We start from the raw sequence: 21,349 nt of genomic DNA, 5'->3' as shown, positions 1-21,349 counted from the left end.
CTCCAGCATTGGCGACAGAGCAAGACCCTGTCTCAAAAAAACGTTTTTTAACAACATGAAAAGTAATAAAAATAAAATGGACACTTATTGAGTGCTCACTATGTGCCAGACACTTCTTTAAGTACTTTATATGAACTATTTCATGAATCCCCACAACACAAGTAGCAGGTTATGCTAAATAACTAATTTTTCTCTTTTTGAGGTTTAGTCTTTCCTTTCGGAAGAAATTGAATCAAAAGACCTGAAGTAACTGCTCAATCCACCCAAGTACTTTTATTCATTTCTTCCAGCACCTGAATTTTAGTCTTAGTTCTGTTACTGGCAGAACACAATCAAAAATAAGAAATAATCCCACATTTGCAGAGGATTTATCTGTTTGCTGAAAAGTATTTTTGAGCTTACCATGTGCCACTTTTAACATAGGTCACCTCATTTAATCCTCATAACAACTTGTGGCTATTTCCACGTAACAAGTCTAAACTGCTAGTGAAGAAATGTCTGACAAATAATACCCTTTTGGCCAATGACTGAAAAATAAAAAGGTTAAAAAAATCAAGAGGCAAATTTTGCTACCTCATTCTCTTTGTCTCAGTGTCTCTACCTCCTGAGTACTCACTTCCTTCAAGTCTTTTACCTCTTACCCTTCTTTAGTCAAATTATAAAAATAATCTTGACAATACAAGAAACATTTTCCCTGCACTTATGAATCATATATGCTTAAATAGCTTCATATCCCCTCATATTTTTTAAGTGCATGAGAACTAAAAAGTTAGTGCATATGTATGTATAAATGTGTATAAATGTTTATGTGCGTGTGTATAAAAAAAAGGAACTCCTGGCTACTTTTTGTTTGGAGGGGCGAGGTACAGGGCTTGGACTAGTAGCCCTTTACAGATTTCTTTTTAAAATCTAAATGAGAGATTGCTGGAAATACAGAACAGGCCTTTGATGGTAGATCAAAGTTAAAAATATAAGTTTGGGAATCATTAGATACAGTAAAAAATAACAATTTCTACTTTCTACTAAATGAAATATGCCACACTGAGGTATTTATTTGCATTTGGTTACAATCTTCTTTTCATTTGCATAAAAGTTTATCTTTAAAATTTTTTTTCCATTTCTTTCTTTCTTTCATTAAAAAACCTGGATATTAAAATTATGGAAGCTTCTCACCATTAATGGGTTTTAAATTCAACCTTAACAACATGACATTCTTTAGAATAATGCAACCAGTGTCAGCAGCTGAATTGTTAGTGGACAGTGCCCAAATATAATAAGCAGCACATCCTGTTAGATTCCCACAAAATTTGCTGAGGAAGAAACTGTTATCATGGAGGACAGAATTTGAGGCAAGAAAAAGCAAGAAATGAGACATCTTCTGAAGATCAAGGACATTAGGTGGGAACATATTAGAGATATCAAAAAGGGAGAGAACAGAGAGGGGTGCTTAGAATTAAAAATAGGCCAGTACAATTTTCTCTGATGCAAAAAAGATTATGGGCAAGAAGACCAGGTAACTAATCTAGAGCCTGGCAGCCATCTACACCTCAATGATAAGCCTCTCCTGACCTCTTGCTCCAATTAAAGCAGATCTGTACCATGATCAATATTTGTTTAACCCACCTATACGATGCTGCATCTATTTTAGGAAGTAATTTAAGAATGCATGATAATCAGCCTCACACCAGAAATACTGACTACCCCAACTGTCAAAGGTAATTCTTCAGAAAAAGCTACACAGTCACCACAGAAACAAATGCTGACATCAAATTCTGACCTTCAATTATAAATAAGATGATTGAGTACTTTTCTGTTTTTAGGAAGTCATGATTACTCAGGCAGTCTCAGAGCCTGCAGGACTGGTGCCAACAGCATCTTTGTTTAACCATCATCATTAGCATCAATAAACACTGACTGGGTACTAAGTGGGTGTAGAGAACATGTTAACTCAATGACAAGACAGAGAAAAAAGATGGATGAATGCAAGGCAACAGCCAAGAGGTTGGAAAAAGACTGACATTGACATGTAAAAATCAAGGAGAGAGGGCAAGAAGGTGCAAAAAGATTTTAATGTAAATGAACAAAGAAGCCTGACTGAAAAACAGCTGAAATTTACTGCAATTTTCTATGTGTTAGGCATTCAGCTTTAAATTTATTTTGCCTCACCTACTCCTAATTACTGTAAGAAGTAAGTCCCATTATGGGTTCCCATTATACAGATGAGCAAAGAGGTTTAGAGAGGTAAAGAAATTAGTCAAAGGTCTTAGTGTGCAGTGGACGTGGCACTAGATCACAACCCTCGTTCTTGTACTCTGTCCTTCAAAAGATAAAGTAAACTTCAAAAATAGAAAACTAAAAAAAGAGGTAAGAACAAAACAATTCTACTTCAGGAGGGAGAAGGCCTGGAAATTGATTTTTTAAAATAAGGAGTTAACAGGTTCAGCAGTGGGAGGCGGTGTGTTTGTTGTAGGCTTTGGAATCAAAATGACCAAGGTTAGAATCTTGACTCTGCCACTTAGTAGCTTGATAACATTAGGCAGTTAAATAACTTCTCTGAGTCTGTTCCTGCATTTATAAAACAGGTACAGGAACACCTACTACACAGTTACTGCTAGGATTTAGAATCACATATAAATGCCCGGCACACAGAAAACAATTTAGGTGGTAGCTGCTATCATCATCACCATCATCAGACATCATCATTGTCATATGAAGGAGGAGGGGAAGTGAGTTTTTTTTCAAACATCAATACATGCTAGGTGGTATGCCAAATGTTCAACATACATTAATTCATTTATTCCTTTAAAATAACTCTGTGAGTAAGAATATCATCTCCATTATCATTGAGGAAACTGAGGCTTAGGGAGGAGTATCAAATAACTTTTTGAAGGTCAAAAAGCTAGTAAGTGGAGGAAAAAAAATCAGGATTTGAACTCAGAGCTGCCTGATATCAAAGTCCATGGCCTTTTTCAAAATGTATGATTGTGCCCCTATTTCTTTCCAACATTCTCCCCAGGGAAAAAAGCAAAAGAATATAAGGAACAAAGAAACTGGTGACCACTCAAAAAAGCTCCTTTTGGCCAGGTGCAGTGGCTCACGCCTGTAATCCCAGCACTTTGGGAGGCTGAGGTGGGTGGATCAACTGAGATCGGGAGTTCAAGACCAGCCTGGCCAACATGGTGAAACATGTCTCTACTAAAAAATACAAAAATTAGCTAGGTGTGGTTGCGGGCACCTGTAATCCCAGTTACTCAGGAGGCTGAGGCAGGAGAATCCCTTGAACCCTGGAGGCGGAGGCTGCAGTGAGCTGAGATCATGCCACTGCACTCCAGCCTGGGTGACAGAGTGAGACTGTCTTAAAAAAAAAAAAAAAAAAAAAATGCTCCTTTAAGCCACTGTGATCTCAAAAGGAAAGACTAGGCAATCTCAAAAGGATATCACCAATAAAGGAGAAAAACTTTATTCACTTTTTATTAATGTGGTCTCACGCAGGGTTTTTGGCATCAAAAAAACATGTCCATGACAGTCACATTCCTTTAGAGTTTACTCATTCACTCATAAGGACAAAAAGCCCTTTCTTAGACCAAGAAAGGTCTTCTACAGGACATATTTTTGACAGATGGGAACTTGAGGGAACAATTAAAAATACTAGTTTCTGTGAGACCTCTGAGAACCTCTACACAGGGTAACTCCTGGTTTTGGTAAAGGGTTAATAACCTGACGGGTTTCTTAGTCTTGAGCTCAGAGTGATAAATATTACCTATCAGATTAGTATTCTTCATATTTAACCCTAATTAGAGAAAAAGATTAATATCCTATAACTAATAGTTCCCATATCCCCCCAAAACAAAAGCACACATTAAAAACCCCAAAACTTTGCTTACTCATACAAATCATATTTTCTTCGGTAAAAAAAAAATGTCACTTCAACCTGATCCTATTTTCTACCATCTGGTTCTCTTGCCACCTCTAAGTGATGTAAACTATCAATTAAACATGTAATTTTTAAACCCACTGCCAAAGATACATTCAATATTTTTGATTAATACTTAATAATGACAGGCATAGAATATGTAGAGAGCAAAATAATATAAGCAGCACATAAATAAACTGTACTCTGGCTAAAATCCAGATTTGTGCTAGTGTGCTACAGGTCCATTAAGTTTCCTGAGGTACTGCTCTCAAATAAATTGGGTTGATAGCAGGAGACTCAGCTGGTCTATGAAGTGCCTAAAAGCCCCACTGATTCACCATATCCTCCAATTATGGCAAGTCTGATATATTTACTGGCTTCTGAAACCTCTAGGTCTCCACCTAACACATGCCTCCTGGTGTCTAGCAATCTTAAAAAATAAAGTCAACACAGTGGGACATGACAAAAAAGATCAAATAAATACAGTCCCATGAGCTTCGCTAAACTCTCACACCTGAATTAAGTATGTCAAGAGGTTAATAATCAGAAGGTTAACCAGAAGGTTAGGCAGTTCAGGAGAATGATAATGAGGTTATGAGGCTTTTCAGAAGATCAAATTAAGTGTGGCTTTGTTATTATTCAATATTACCCTCTAACAGTTGGGAGCACTGATAGCATTTCATTCCCACCAGCTGGGAAGTTTTAGAGATACATTTATTTTTTAATGGAGAGGTGAAAAGACTAGATTCAAGCTTTAAATTTTTTTTTTTTTTTGGCTTCACCTGGAACACAGGTGTTTGAAAGAGCTAGCGTGAATAAGTTGTTTCACCTATAGTGACTCTCTTCAAAGCAGAGGGGAAAAAAATCCAGCTGTTGAGTTTGAACTTTAAACAGTTCTTTAAAACAATCTCAGGATTTGCTATACACTAAATAATCTTTATGCAGACAGGAAGGCCTTTTAAATGAACTAAAAGAGGTGATGTGAGTTTTACTACAGGGCATAGGAAGGGGAGTGGTTCTTGGGATCTCAGGCTGAAGGAGAAAAAATTATGTCGTATATAGATGGCGGTCAATTTTCCATCTTCCCATGTTCAGGCCTGCCAACATAGTCTATGACTTACATTTTTCACACCTTCCAGAAAAAAAGAGGAAAAATAAAGCTGATTCATTACACAGCATTTAGAGAGTCAATAAGAACTGGGAGAATTTACAAAGTATTACAAATAAATGCTTACCGATGACAAGGTGTTGTATAAATATGTCATAATAAAGCACTGCTGAATAAACACTTTTAATAACAGACAGCTAACCATTGTGGACAGTTCAAGTTGTGCGTATGTGTGAAAAGTTGTGACAACTGTCTTATGTAAAAAACTATCAGGTCAAAAGCTTTTGCCATCTAGAGTTCAGAAAGATAGTGGGCTGGCTTCCCTGCTCAACTGAAGTCTGAGAACATATTTAATATTCCAAGTGCAATGAGCTACTGATGCTGTATGACGTTCTAATGATGCGTTAAAAACTTTCAGATAGCAAAATAAAGATATTTAATTGGTTTATCTGAGTTGGGAAAACAAAATGGCAACATGTTGTATCAAATTATTTCCTACAGAATGAATATGGACAGAAAGCTTTGAAAACCCTATTTTAATTCCTAAACTCTCTTTACTGATTGCAGATAATGGAAACTTAATCATTCTTTTTTCATTTAATATGGACAGAAATTAATGCTAAGCCAAATTACAAAAAAAGAAATCTTGCAATATTAAATATTTATCAAGTAGGTCCCATATTGGTCAAAGGTTCTACAATCCTTTTTAAAAGCTTTCATCTTTGGCTGGGCATGGTGGCTCACGGCTGTAATTCCAGCACTTTGGGAGGCCGAGGCGGGTGGATCATGAGGTCAGGAGATCGAGACCATCCTGGCCAACATGGTGAAACCCTGTGTCTATTAAAAATACAAAAATTAGCCTGGCATGGTGGCATGTGCCTGTAGTCCCAGTTACTCAGGAGGTTGAGGCAGAAGAATTGCTGGAACCCGGGAGGTGGAGGTTGCAGTGAGCCGAGATCATGCCACTGTACTTCAGCCTGCGTGACAGAGTGAGACTCTGTCTCAAAAACAAACAAAAAAAATTTTCATCTTCAATGTGATATATATTGGAACAAATATGAGTCAGGTGACTTTTCCAAAAGATACAGTAAATTTGGTTTAATAAACTGTAGTACATAGATGCCCAAGCCTGGCCCCTCAAGCCACAGATTCTCTTATGACAAGTACATGAATGACAGTTAAAACATGCTTAAGCAATAACACAGTTAAGCACTTTAAACACTAACATGCTCAGGCACCTTAAGCACAAATTCTGAAATCCTGCCATTCCTGTCTGAAAAAAGAATCTACAGCCATAAATGTGTGACACTTAATAAAATCTCCTGCTCATATTTTTTTTTCTTCCAAAATCAGGTGCACAGGGGAAGGAAGTTTCAGTCTTGTACTCAGATATGAAACTGGCTGATCTGAAATAAAAGTGAGGGCATTGAATAGCGTGGATAATGACAATCTGGTTTACAGATATGGTTGATTTCAAACAATGCTTTCCACATGAAAGAAAAACAGCAATGTGTCACAGAGAGCATTGTGTTCTCTTGTAACAAATGGTCAGCCCTAAATCTCATCATCTTCTTTGTAACAAAAAGCATGGGAGCCTTTGCAACTAGAAAAAAATCGGTGTGCTTCAATTAGAATCACTGACCTTTTCTGAAGCATGCCTGTGCTTCTCTATAGAAATCAATGGAATAAAAGGTCATGTTGTTAAAACGTTTGAATATGACAATCTCTTTCCCAGGCAAAGGCAGATTCCTTTTCTTTGTAAAGTAACAAATTTGTTGTATAGAATGTCAAAAATTAAAACTACCTCAGTTGTAATTTAAAACTGACTAAAAAAAAAAATCAATCCAATCACCAGAAAAAAAAGAAAAAAGTGGGAAAGCTGTCATTCTACATACTGTTACAGTCCATAAGGTCTGTCAGATGAGTCTTTTTCACTAAGGCTATAACCATGTATGTAATAAAACAAGAAGAGCATTCTAGAGAAAATGACGTTATTTTAACTTCAGCTCTCTCCTTTACAAAGTGCTGTGGAGAAGGCAAGGAAGCTCTGTGTCTGTCAAACATAGATGGCAGAGACTGGTGATTAATCTTCCACCGTCATAACCCTGCAAAGCAAATGCACATGTACACAAACCCAGAGATTAAGAGCTGAGGACCAGAAGCCAAAGTGACTGGAATAGTGACTGTTTTTTGGAGTATAAAAAAACAAATTTGAAAGAGGAGCCTCTATATAGATTAGGAACATTTTACTGTATCAATCTCTTCATTCATGAAGAGAAAGGGCAAATTCTTCAATGATCTCTTAATGCATTCAGAAGGTAAGGGATGAACATATCAGTCATGTAAACTTCATCGTCCTTCTTACTGACAATACAATGAATATTAACATTTTCTCCAAAAGACAATGAGCTTTCAAATTAGGCCCGAGTAACCTTTCCTTAACAGGTCTGAAAAACTTACTTCCATGTCCAGACAATTTGGTGTCAAATGTCCTTCTGCTCAACAGAATTTGAGAGCATTTACTCCAGTATGATCTATTATAAAGTTGCACGAATGATGTCATTAAAACCTGAGAGCAGACTGCTACCAGTGTTATAAGCAACCGCAACAGCATTTTGAATGGAGGGCAAGTCTCTTAAACACATCAATCTATAGATGCTAGCTAGTCCTTACCTACTCAGTGTTACCCATCACCAGTGTAGCTCATTTGTGGTTGGAGACTCTAAAAGACAAAGTTACTAAAAGAAACAGTTCTGAAGAAAAAAGAAGATTCAAAATAAACAGAGAACAAAAATCTACAAGAGGAATTTAGGAAAAGTATATCAAAGAGTCTGTTTCTGAGTACTTTTTATGGGAGCTGAGAAGAGATGAAATAAAATAGTGGTCCATTTAAAAGGCTCTCCCTCCTCTGTCTAGATAGATGATACAACATAGTGCCTAATACATTTGTTCACAGTACCCACTTTCTAATTCTTACAGAATGAATATTCTATTATGCACTTAGTTGTGCCATCTATTAGCACTGTTTCATATTGTTATTTAATTAGAAAAGCTATGCAAAAAGGGTTACACGGACCCATGAACAGGAATTAGACATGGATTAAAATTTTGTGGAAAAATGAGAGTGTTACTAGAGGTATTGAAAATATACTTATCCTACTAATATGTAACTGTTCTTATATGAATTGATACAGGAAGGACTACTGAACATGTTTTATTCTATGAAAATTATTAAGTTGCAGGTAAGTCTTCCCAGCTCTTTTTTGGGGGGTGGGGTAGGGGAGTAGAGAAGGAGTCCAGGGCAGGTTTTTTTTTTTATCCATAAGACAATTTGGTTAATGTCTCTATTGTAAAATTGATTATTCTGGTACTATAATTATTTGAAAACTGTCTATCATCTCTATTAAACCATGAACTCCTTAAAGGTAATGGCAACAACCATATTTTGTATTACCTGCTGGTACATCTTTGCTGAGGGTAAAGTTAGAAAGGGCATAAAACAAACATTGAGCATCATGAAAAACCATCTGGGAAAATGCCAAGCATCATTCTGTTCTTCTTTCACGACAGTCACTGCCTCTCAGCTCCAACAGTCAGGTCCTTGTTATGGTGTTTTTAAAAAATTGTGGTAAAACACAACACAAAATTTATCATTTAATCATGTTTCAGTGTGCAATTCAGTGGTATTAAGCACATTCACAATGTTGTGCAACCATCAGCACTATCCATTTCCAGAACCTTTTCATTATCAAATACAAACTCCTTGTTAAGTTTTTAAAGTACACTTCTGATTCTGTTATTCTTCATCACAAAAATCTTTCATTGGGGCCCAATGTCAGCTGAATAAAGACCAATTTCCTTAGTTCAACATTCAAAATCCACCATGACTTGGCCCCACCTAGCTTAATTTCTCATTATTTCTGCATATCAAACTCTGGCCAACTAGATGATTTACCATTCCCTAATTATGCTCCTGATACTTACTCTCACCATCTGGAATATCTATCCTCCTCAATGCTACCTGTCCAAATCCTTCTCATCCATCAATGCTCATCTGAAATGTCTTTTCTCCACACAGTTTCCTTATCGTTTTTTTCTGCCTGAAGTAATCTCTCCTTTTAAAGTCCCACACTACCTCACTATATTCTTTTGGCACATTCTACCACACGTTAGTTATCCCTTTACAGCTCATCTCTCCCCCATTGATTGTAGTATCTTCCTTCAGGGAAAGCATTAAGAGGCAGCAGAGCATGGTGGGTTGAGAGCACTCCTGGCCCACTGGACTATACAATATGGGTTCAAATCACATCTCTGTTATTTCTAAGTGTCCTTGGACAAGTTATTTACCTCTCTGAGCTACAGTTTCTTTATCTATAAATTGGAGATATGAACAAAGTAATTTAGGATAGAGTCTCACATATTACATTTTTAAAAAAATTAAATAAATGAACAATGCATCTTTGTATTCATCCCAGAGGTTAGTACAATGTCATATACATAGTAGTGCTAAAGGTTTGGCTGAATGAATAAGCAAGGCTAACCAGATACTGACAAAAATGGTGGTTAAGTCAGGAATTTATCTGTTCCTGGATTGTTCTATCAACCTTTCTTTGGTTTTTCCTTTCTTTAAATTTCTGTTCTAGGCTTCAGAGATAAGGAGAAAGGATCAGTGATAGTGGGTAAGTGAAAGTTTTTGTTTTTGTTTTAAATCATCAAATGAATTTTCTAGTAATTCAGTGGGAAACTAAAATGGGAAACAGTAAAAATCAGAACCCCCCAGTGTTCTCAGGATACCTTGGTTCTTTTGTTTTTTTTTTTGGCGGGGAGATGGAGTCTCTCTCTGTCACCCAGGCTGAAGTGCAGTCGCACGATCACTGCAATCTTCGCCTCCTGGGTTCAAGAGACTCTCCCGCCTCAGCCTCTTGAGTAGCTGGGATTACTGGCACACGCCACCAAACCCGGCTAATTTTTGTATTTTTAGTAGAGACGGGGTTTCGCCATGTTGGCCAGACAGGTCTCGAGCTCCTGACCTCAGGTGATCCACCCACCTCGGCCTCCCCAAGTGCTGGGATTACAGGCATGGGCCACTGTGCCTGGTCAGTTCTTTTCTATCATTATACTTTCCAACCTATATTATTGTCATTATTTATGTGATTGTATCCTCCACTAGATTATAAACCTGGACCAGAAATCATCTATTGGTTCATTTACCAAATATTTATTTTGTACCTACTTTATGTCAGGCACTGTTCTAAGTACTGGCAGTGTAACAATGAATAAAACAGAATTTCCTGAATGTGGAAACACAGTTGATGCTTATGTTTATGGAATAAATGAATAGGAAGTTCTTACAATATGGGAATCTTCAAAGCTCCCAGGATATAGATTTCTGGTCCTTAGTAGTACCATTATTGAAGAAAGAGTACACTTACATAAGCATATATGCATTTTGTTTCCATTGTTCTTAGTTTTTTAATGACTCCTAAGATTTCCTGAGGGTTACAGAGCTGTTTCAAAGCACTAGAGACTCTTACTGGCTGAAATGGACACACAGGTTTCCTCACTGTCTTTATGACAAGAGATTCCTATTTAAAACATTGCCTGCACAAGCAAAACCTATCATCCAAACAGTGACACTTCTGAGAGTGAGAACTTCACAATAATTGTGCCAGAACATCAAGTAAAATCCAAGACTGTCCCAACAAACCAGCGTGTACGGACACTCCACTAGACTTCTCATTTCCACTGAGTTTAGAATGTAATTGCTTCTAGCATAGAAGACTCACACCACCCATGTTCGTCTTCATAGAATATTAAGTTATGCTTCAAGTTAAAAATAAGCTTTTCCCAAAGCAAACCAAATTTTTATTTCCAACCCTGTAGGTAACTAGTGCTTTCTGGGAAGGGGCCTGTTAATGTGCACTGTAGAGCATCCAGAATCCTGACTGAAGCATAATAAATTCCGTTTTCTAATAAACAATTAGAACTGGTTTCTCTTGATTTAAATTTCAGTAGGCTCAAAGTAATGAAGTACCAAACTGTTTTCATACAGATTTCCAAATAGAAACTCAAAGTACAAAATGAAAAATGTAATCCTTTCAAAGCTAAAACATCAGCTCAGAAAAATATATAATCTTTAAAATTATTAAATAATATATTTCCTAGATAGATTAAAAACTATGAAGACAGAAAGTTAAAAGATACAGAGGTCATGATAGAAGTTATTGCTCCTTTTGCATCTGACTTGTCCTACATCTGTTGAACCCTGTAGGCAGATTTATAAAAACTTACAGTCTAGATATTGACTTTTTTTTGTTGCTTCAAGGAGTTATCTAAAAATGCATGGTGTTTCAAAACCCACACTAAATTTTTGGTGAGCACTGATGTAATAATTTTATTACAGTTTCAGTCTCTTTTAGGAAATACATGATTAACTGCATGATACTATACACCAATACTCTTACTTTACATTTGATTACATCAAAATGCACACAGAACTCAAATTTTCTAAAATTATATTAACTATTATACTAGGTTTAAAAGTGCCTGCTGGTTTAAAATGTTTGTCTATTAAAACTTGAATATGTGATATATATCCCAACTTTTCTAATCTTAGAAAAAGTGTAATGATGTGATACTTTATGTATGGTGGATAATTACTTAGGATTATTTATTTTCCCTCACAACTTAAGTAATAGAAATATATATTTTTGACTCGATGTACTGACCCATTCAACTAAGTATTAAAGAACCCATTAGATGTATAACTATATACTAAGAACTTGCCTAAAACAACAGAACTTCATATAGACCTCAAAAATAGTTTCTTAAAAGCATAATTCCAGGATCACTTATTTAAAATTCAAAATATTATCTACTGTAAAATCTGTAGACACAATAATCCTCCAAATTAAAAAACATCTAAAACCATTTGTAATGTGTGTGCCATATTTCGGAGCTACTACAGAGGGAGCTGCTGACATAGATAATACAGTATGCTGAATTCATATAGTAACTTGAGGTCCTATTAATCTTTAATATTTTTATGTTTTAGGTAATAGGTTTTTTATTTTTCAAGGAGAAAAAAAGAGGAAACTGAGGAATTTTTTTTTTTTTTTTTTTTGCTTTGGCTACAACAAATTAATTTGTATCAAAAACACAGGACACATGGCCAGGCACAGTGGTTCATGCCTGTAATCCCAGCACTTTGGGAGGCCAACAAGGCGGCAGATCACCTGTGGTCAGGAGTTCAAGACCAGCGTGGTCAACATGGTGAAACCCTGTCTGTACTAAAAATACAAAATTAGCCGGGCATGGTGGCGTGCACCTGTATCTCAGCTACTTGGGAGGCTGAGGCATAAGAATCTCTTGAACCTAGGAGGTGGAGGTTGCAGTAAGCCGAGATTATGCCATTGCATTCCAGCCTGGGCAAAAAAGAGCGAAATTCTGTCTCAAAACAAAACAAAACAAAGGACATAGAAAACTTCCCATTTAGGACACTAAAAGAATCAGCAGTGAAGGCAGAGGATATATGTAACTAAGTATTTCTTACATTTTCATTTAATAGTTGTTCTATAATACAACTTTTCAGTATCTTGTACTCCAAGCTAAATCATTCCTTCTTAAAAAGTCTTTATAATCCTGTGGCCGCTATAGGTATGATTTCTTTTTATGTTAAAAGGATTCAGTTTTTTCCAATTGACACCACTACTGGAAAACGCTTACCTTTTTTTTATGCATGCTTCTACATACAGCTAAGAATTATAAGGCAGAAAACAGAAGACTACTGAAGTTTAGGTTTGAAAGATTTGATTTTTCCATCTGTAGTCAGCTAATTACTGTGAGAGTAATGCGTCAATTTTTTAACCTGAAGCTAAAAAATTAAGTGATATGATAGGATGAAATAAAATAAAACATTTAAGTAAATGGTATACCAGAGGGTTCCATGAATATTTTATGACAAAGGCTCTTTACTTAAACATCTGTGAACAATTTTGAGGAGGAAAATTTCAAAGAAACATTCTAACTGATGAAATGGGTTGAAATTTGCTACCAACAGCTACTAACCTATATCACTCATGGTTTTAAACCATAACTATGCTAACTTTCCCTCTGTTTTGTAAGTATTTGAAATAACGATGAATCAGATCTCCTAGACTCAATTAAATTATGGCCCATAATAATAAGTGACTGAGAACTCTTATCTTATAGAAGCACATACACAGTTTTCAAACCAAGTACCAAAATAAACACCTGATATAAACAATATGTGCCTGAACTATAAGGTAGAAAATGGATATAATGAATTAACTAAGTGTTCAATGAAGAGAACCTAAATATATTTGGCATTTATTCAGTATATCCATATTCACCAATTATCTTACATGGAAACATTCTTTCCTCACATAATGGCCTATGTGCAGTAAAGGGTTAACTCAGCAGACCTGGGCTGTCCAAACCCTGCACATTCCAAAAGTCTTCAAGACTGGCCCCTTACTTCTAGGAAATAACCTTTGGGCCACTGCAATATCCACCTGACAATAGTATCTTAGTATACCTGGGGCTTTGGGAATGCCAGATAGTTTATGCTAACAATATGATATATGGTGAATATCTGTCTTTGCCTGGGGCCTTGGGCTACACTGTATTAGTTTGACCTCTGGAGGGGAAGGGAAAAAGGAGGGCTGGAGACTCAGCAGCTAAGGTCACTCACATGGGTGCTCCATGCCTATGTGACGGACCCACAATAAAAACCTTGAACACCAAGGGAATAACAGCTTTTCTGGGTCCTGTGAGTTCTTCTAGTGAATCACTGAGCCTGAGGGTGGTCTTGGGAACCCCCAACACAAGCTAAAATATAGCAAAATTCATATTTAATAAAGGAAATTTCTTCTAATTTTAAGGTTTGGTTTCAGCAACTTCATTTCCAAAGAGACAGAAACAGTACTATGCACTGATGGGAATGCTTTCTACTATATGGATTTCCTTCCCACCAACTAAAAGAATAAAGAGGGGTAGCTCCCGGCCAGGTATAAGAAGGTACTTCTGCTGAATGAAACAAGTGGTGATCCATTCCCACCAGTTCTCTCCTTTTCTCCAATGAGGATCCAGGTAATCTTCAGGAAGTCTATGAAATGGAATCATTAATTCTTTCTCCTCAGTTGCTACTACTAACCTACAGTTGAGAAGAAAAGAACTTTCTCAGTCCTTCTACCCTTAGGTTAATTTTGTACTTTTAAAATAAGGGTTTGTCAGAACCATCTGGCCAGGCTCAAGATTTCAGCTGTACAAAGACATTCTTGTCAGCCAGGAACCAGTCAAGGGACAGTCTTTTCTTTGGAATGTGCAGAGCTGGGGCACCCCAAGTCCACTAACCCTTCACTGCACAAAAGGATTAACTCCATAAAGGATTTGTGGATTAAAAGATTACAGTTTCCCCTCAGTATCCAAGGGGGATTGGTTCCAGGACCCTTGGAGGATACCAAAATCTATGGATGCTCACGTCCCTTATATAAAATGGTGTGGTATTTGCATATAGCCTGTATCCAATCCTCTGTATGTTTTAAATCATTTCTAAATTACTTATAATGCCTAATAAAATATAAATACTATGTAAGTAGTCATTATACTGCTTTTTAATTTGTATCACTTTTTTTTTGGCAGGAGGGCGAGGTCTCACTCTGTCGCCCAGGCTATAGTGCAGTGGTGTGATCACCGCTCACTACAGTCTTGACCTCCCGGGCTCAGCTGATCCTTCTGCCTCAGCCTCTTGAGTGGCTGGGACTACAGGCATGTGCCACTACACCCAGCTAATTTTTTTTGTATTTTTGGTAGAGACAAGGCCTTGTTATGTTGCCCAGGCTGGTCTTCAACTCCTGAGCTCAAGTGATCTGCCTACCCTGCCTCAGCCTCCCAAAGTGCTGGGATTACAGGTGTGAGCCACTGTGCCCAGCTATACTTTTTATTTTTTATTTATTTTTTATTTTTTCAAATATTTTCCATCCATGGATGCAGTTTCACATCTATGGAGGGCTGACTAGCATTCAAGAGCTTTTGGTTTAAAAGATCAAAACATCCCAGCAGTGTTGATCAGTGACAATTCTATTACCATATAAGGTTTCCCAAATCCTCAGCGAGCTTAGTTCTCTTGGGAAGCTCTTAATTGTTCCTATTTTCTAGGAAGTTATCGAAGATAACAATCTCATATGGAATTCCCAACCCCCTGTGTAAGAATGAGATTTTCATTACCTCACTGGTGAATCAGAAAAAGTATCTCACTATTACACTGGTTTCCATTCTGAGTCATAGGCCTAAAGTATTAATAAAAAAGCCTAGAGTTTGAATAAACTGCACTATCATGAGCTTACCAAAATCAATGACTTAGGATTTCCTGTCTTTTATTTAAAGCTTTACCAAGTTAAATGTGGAATGGAAACTGGTGACACTTTGCCCAGGAATGTCAGGGAGGTTAACTTATGTCTCAATTTTTTTCTTGTACAGTCCCAGGAGCTATTACCATGCATTATTTTATTATTACCATGGAGCTATCACCAGGCATTATTTTACCATTATTTTATAGTTCATTATTATTCACAATGTCTAACACACTATTTTTAAACATCAACAGTAGTAACAGGAGAACGTTAAGGGCTCTATCCTGAGAATCACATATGTAAGGGCTGAAAGCAAGACTACATAGTCTGAATACCTGGAACCAAATCTCCATCCCCACACTTACTAGCTCTGTGATCTTGGTCAATTTTCTTACCTTTTGTGCCTCAATTTCCTCTTCTGTAACATGGGAGTAATCACAATACCTTCCCCAGAGAATGTTTGTAGGATTAAATAAACATATGTGTAAAGAGCTTAGAATTGTGCCTGGCATCTGATAAAAACTATATAAGTAATGGCTATTATGTCAGTATCACCACTACCACCACCATCATTCTAAGGAACATAAGACAACTTAACTTACATTAACTCTACAATTTCTATCTTACCCCAAGTGTTATAATAAAGGGCAGTATTACTCTCTTAACCGACAGGCAGCTGTTGTATAGTGGTAAAAGCACTTTCCTGGGTTCTACTACAACATAGCTGCCTCACTGGTTTCATCTGCAAAATGGGGATGATAATAATCTATCTCATAAGGCTGTCTGGGGATTAAATATATCTGTTCAGATGTTCTGTTCTGTGGCATCACCACACAGGATATGTTGATAATACTGAGCTCTGCCAGACACTTAGGATTTCAAAATTACCTGGTTCCAGGTACTCAATCACTTCTGCAAGGATGAGATTTAAAACACTTGAAGGCATGAACCCCAAAAGGTGCTAGAAGAACAAATTAATTTTAAAAATTGTCCCCTTCTTTCACATTCCCTGGTTAGGATACATTTCTTCAAAATAGTCAATGTGTGGAGGTTGGAGTATGTCAAGGGCAGAGAGTACCTGAGAAAAGGAAAAAAAAAGTCAAATTTAGAGAACTAAAAAGGAAACAAAATTCGACATAAATGCAAGTAAATACTAACAACTCTTTAATGATTTAAAGCTTAGTTACAACTGCCCACTGAAAATTAAATTCATCTGTCAAGAAACACAGTCCTAAACATTAAGATGGATTCGTACACTTACTATCCAAAAGACTTACAAAATGAGAGAGGCAATTGGGTTACACCACACGCTACCACAATCCCTGCACAGGAGAGAGTTTTTGAAATAAACGCCCTATTTTAAACAATCAATGTTATTCTAAGAGCGTGAGAAGCCACATCTATCATTCATTCCTTTATTCCTCTGTTCAACAAATCTTTACTATGTGCATTCTACCTGGCAAGCACTAAGCTTTTAGGTTATCCTGTTGAACAAAATAGACATCATCCCTGCTCTCATGACTACAGAAGAGGTAAGCACTAAACAAACAGTTACAGATTACAACATCTATTACTATGGAGGAAAAATGTAAAGAAGGGTAGAGAGAAAAAGCTTCCCTAAAGTAACACTACTCTAGAATTTGAAGGCTGAGTAACAGTTGGTTGATCGATGGGCAGGCAGTGTAAAGACACTGAGGCAGATTCTAGAAACAGAAAAGCCAGTGCTTATGGAATATAGAGGGTAGGAAGAAAATAGACTAACATAAAGTAGAAGAGGAAGACATGAAATAAACTACACAAAGTCTCTTTAAATCATACTAAGCATTTTTGATTTTATTCCAAGATTCTTGTAAGAAAAGAAGTCACTAGGGTGAGGAAAAAAGACTTTACGACGCAAGTCCTTTATAAAAGCAGCATAGTACCCGTGTAACTTCTGCCACCAAAACATAACAAACAAATCCCCTCCCAGCTGTCTTGCTAAGCTAATGAGAAATACCAAGCTCAAAGGACATGGAAGAAACTACTTAACAGGAAATAAATTGTGTGGTACTAGTTCAAATTTTATAATCTGTAGCTTAAATTATTTTTTATTTTATTTTTTTTTACTATAGAGAACTTCAAACACATAAAAGTGGGCAGAATAGTATAGAGAATACCCATGTAATCAATACCTGGCCTCAGTTATTCACACACATGAACATTCTTATTTCATCTCTGCCCTTTACTCTCCCTATATAATTCTCAAGCATATATCAAACTTATTTCAGCCATAATCAGTATCTCTAGTGAAAAAAAAAGGTTAAAAATTGCAATGATCAAATCTAAAATGTAAATGTTTAAAAATATCAGCAAATATCCAGTTCTCAAATTTTCTATTTTCTCATATTAAAAAAAAAGTTTGTTAGTCTAAATCAGGAGCTAAATAAGATTTACATAGTATGACTGATAATCTAAAGGTTTCTCCACCATCTCTTTTTCGTTTCCTCTTGCAATTTACGTGTAGAAGAAACCTGGTTCATTTTAAAGGTTATTCTTGTTTCAGTCAAGTATTTCTCACTATAAATTTTAAGTAAAAATTTATTTTATGCATTAAAGCCTCCAGTAATGAAAAATTCTTCACTCACTTTAAAGCCAGTTAGAGGCTTTTAAATAGTTTAGATGTTTTTATAAGGAATATCTATCTTTCCTTTTGAATTAAAATGTTTATATTTAGAATTTTGGTATAAACAGAAAATAAGAGATTTTCCAGTTTCTTTGAAGAGTGATTTTTTTTCATATGACAGATACATTATTTCATTTCTATATATTTTTTAAACCTATAATTAGCCAGCTATATTTTTTAAACCAATAAATTCACATACATTTCTCATTATGTGCCAGAACAATTTTTAACATGAATATTTGACAACTGAGGAAGGCAATTAGAAATTAGTGTTTTACTTGACATCTTTCGGACTCTAAACTCTGTATCTGAGCAACACACATCCTGTCTAAGGGGGAAACAGAATGCAATGAGTGACAGCGTCCATTATATAAACCTATTTTACACTTCAAATCTATCTGCTATAATTAGAGGTTATCTAGAAGAAAGTGACAACCATACATTTTAAACCTTGATAGAGAAGAATGAGGCTTTCTTACTCCATATTTGATGAGGCTTTTTGTAAAAAAGCCATATAAAACAGGGATAGACATTTGCACTACAGCATTTAGCTGTGATTGTTAGTTCAAAAGGTACAATATTTTAAACTATGCCTGGAATTTTTTAAACGCCTGTTGTTTTATCCTCCTGCTCTTTCTACTCCAAAATGTTTATCAGAGGATGGCATTCTATAGTGCTTCTAGGTGGTAAAAACAGTATTTAGACCAGTAGAAATGATCTAGGAATCTCAAAAGCAATGTAAATGAGTAAGTGAGAAGGTATAGTGGCAGAGTTTGAAACTCCAGACTTCATGCCTGACACCCCATTTAAATAGCTTGAGATTCTCTATAAGTCCCACTATTATTTGAGGGAATAAAGTACGTGAGATTAGCCTTAAGATATAAATACGTGCTCGTAAAGACTTTGGCTTGTAAAGAATTGAAGTATCCTCAAATACCACACTCTTCAAAGGATTTCAAATACAAAAAAATGCAAGCAGACTTGTCTAATTAAAAAATGAATTGAAGTTATGTCTTTAAATGATAGTCATTACCAAACACATTTCTTAACAGTGTCTCTGCACATTTCACAAATCTTTTAAGAAACACAAAAGCTCATTATGTTAGCTGCTTTTTAGGATTTTAACCTCCATGATGTTAGAAGATTCACTATAAACTGGTTACATAAGAAAATAGCTTAGTCTCAGTCAGCTCTTTATCAATAAAATAATTAATTCCTGTGAATAATCTCAATCCTAACTATAAAGACAAGAAATTTATCTGTTCATTCACAGAATCAACATTTATCGAGTTTCTACTCTGCCAAGGACTCAAAGACAAGAATAAGAATAAGAATATAAAGAACACAATTAAATCCCATTTAGCAAAGGAGCTACTCTTTTCCCACTCTCTCCCCACAATAGATTCTAAGTTCTTTACGGTAGAGACTATATCATTACTATTTTTTTTTTATAGAGTTGTAGCATAAGGTATACAAATTCTGAGTACAACTTGATCCATTTTTATATACACACATATTTCTATGTAAATACCACCCAGGTTAAGAAGTTAGACATTTTAGCCCCTTTGCTTTTTTTTGAGACGGGAGCCTTGCTCTGTCTCCCAGGCTGGAGGGCGGTGGCACGACCTCGGCTCACCGCAACCTCTGCCTCCCGGATTCAAGCGATTCTCCTGCCTCAGCCTCCCAAGTAGCTGGGACTACGGGCATGCGTCACCACGCCTGGCTAACTTTTGTATTTTTAGTAGAGATGGGGTTTCACCATGCTGGCCAGGCTGGTATCGAACTCCTGACCTCGTGATCCACCCACCTTGGCCTCCTAAGGTGCTGGGATTACAGGCATAAGCCACTGCACCCAGCCCATTTACCCTTTTTTCAGTCAAAACCCATCCTGGCACTGTTTTTACTTCTGTCACCAAAGATTCATTTTGTGTGTACTTGAACTTTACACAAATTGCATAATAAAGAGTGAAGTCTTTTGCGTATAGATTCTTTCATTTACGGTTATGCCTGTGAGATTCATTCATGTTCCTGTGTGAATCAGTGATTTATCCTTTTTGGTGATGTGTAGTGTGCTATTATTCAACTGGACTATATCACAAAGTACTTATCCAGAGTGCTGTTGGCAGACATTTATATTGTTTCCAATTGCTACCTATTATGTGTAATGCTGCTATGAACATTCTTGTACACTCTTTTGGTAAATACATGCATTCATTTCTCTTGAGTGTATACTAAATAGAATTGCTGGGTCATTGGGTAGGTGTATATTTAGCTTTAGTACAAATTGCCAGTTTTCTGAAGTAGTTTTACAAATTTATGCTCTCACTAGCAATGGATTAGAGTTTCAGGATCTACGTCCTTGCCAACAGTTGGTATTGTCAGTCTTTTTAATTTCAGCCAGTCTGTTGGGTACATAGTGTTAACTCAATGTCGTTTTAATTTACATTTCTCTGATGAATAATGACTTTGAACACTTTGATACGTTATCCTCTTTTGTGAAATTTTTCATTAAGTCTTTGGGCAAAACTATAGAAGCTCTTTACATATGATATTTAGATATATAATTCAGTCTGAAAAATATCAAGTAAAACATTTATTTCTAATTGTCTTCCTCAAACACTGAATATTTTAAAAATTGTTCTAGCCCATAATATTTTATGGGAACAAGTATTTTATTGGATATATGTCCGAGGTCTGTCTTTTCATTCTCTTAATTGAACATTTTGTTCTTAACATTAATGTTAATAGAAATTAATAGTGTCCAATTAAACAATTTTTTATGGGTGTTTTATCTGTCCGGTTAAGACATCTTTGCTTATCTTAGTCATGAAGATATTTGCCTATGTTTTATTCTAGGAGTTTTATTATTTTACCTTTCACATTTAAGTCTATGATCCATTTTGAATTAATTTATGTATATGGTGCATGGCTAAGGTTAATTTTTAAAATATGGATGTCTCATGGACTCAGAACTGTTTATTGAAATGGTCATCCATTCCCCACTGGATTATAGTGGCACCTCTCTTGTAAATCAGGTGAACGTGTATGTAGTATGCCAGTTTACAAACTTTCTATTCTGTTCCATTAATCTATCTGTCTATCCTTGTTCTGGCTCCATATCTTGTGCTTTATACCTTCTGTTGCTCCTGGGATTCAGTCTCAATATTGGACAACAGTCTCAATACTTGGTAGTATGAATTTCTAACTTTATTTAACTTCTTTAAGATTGTCTGGGCTATTTTACATCTTTTGCATTTCATAAGTTTTAGGATGTTTGTGAATTTCCATACACA

General features: G+C 36.1%; 1 protein-coding gene across 2 annotated transcripts in view; it reads right to left on the bottom strand.

Annotated features, from left to right (window-relative positions):
- NLK (nemo like kinase) overlaps nt 1-21,349 on the bottom strand; it is a 152,759-nt gene that overhangs the window by 45,334 nt on the left and 86,076 nt on the right. For both annotated transcript variants that reach the window (XM_054458628.2, XM_054458630.2), the window contains exon 3: nt 16,417-16,472. In XM_054458628.2, coding sequence (XP_054314603.1) covers nt 16,417-16,472 — 56 coding nt within the window. The remainder of the gene's footprint in view (nt 1-16,416; nt 16,473-21,349) is intronic.

The sequence above is a fragment of the Pongo pygmaeus genome, chromosome 19, assembly GCF_028885625.2.
Source record: "Pongo pygmaeus isolate AG05252 chromosome 19, NHGRI_mPonPyg2-v2.0_pri, whole genome shotgun sequence".
In the NCBI taxonomy this organism is placed as follows: Eukaryota; Metazoa; Chordata; class Mammalia; order Primates; family Hominidae; genus Pongo; species Pongo pygmaeus.
The sequence above is the reverse complement of the archived record's forward strand: the minus strand, read 5'-3'. Positions and strand labels throughout refer to the sequence as shown.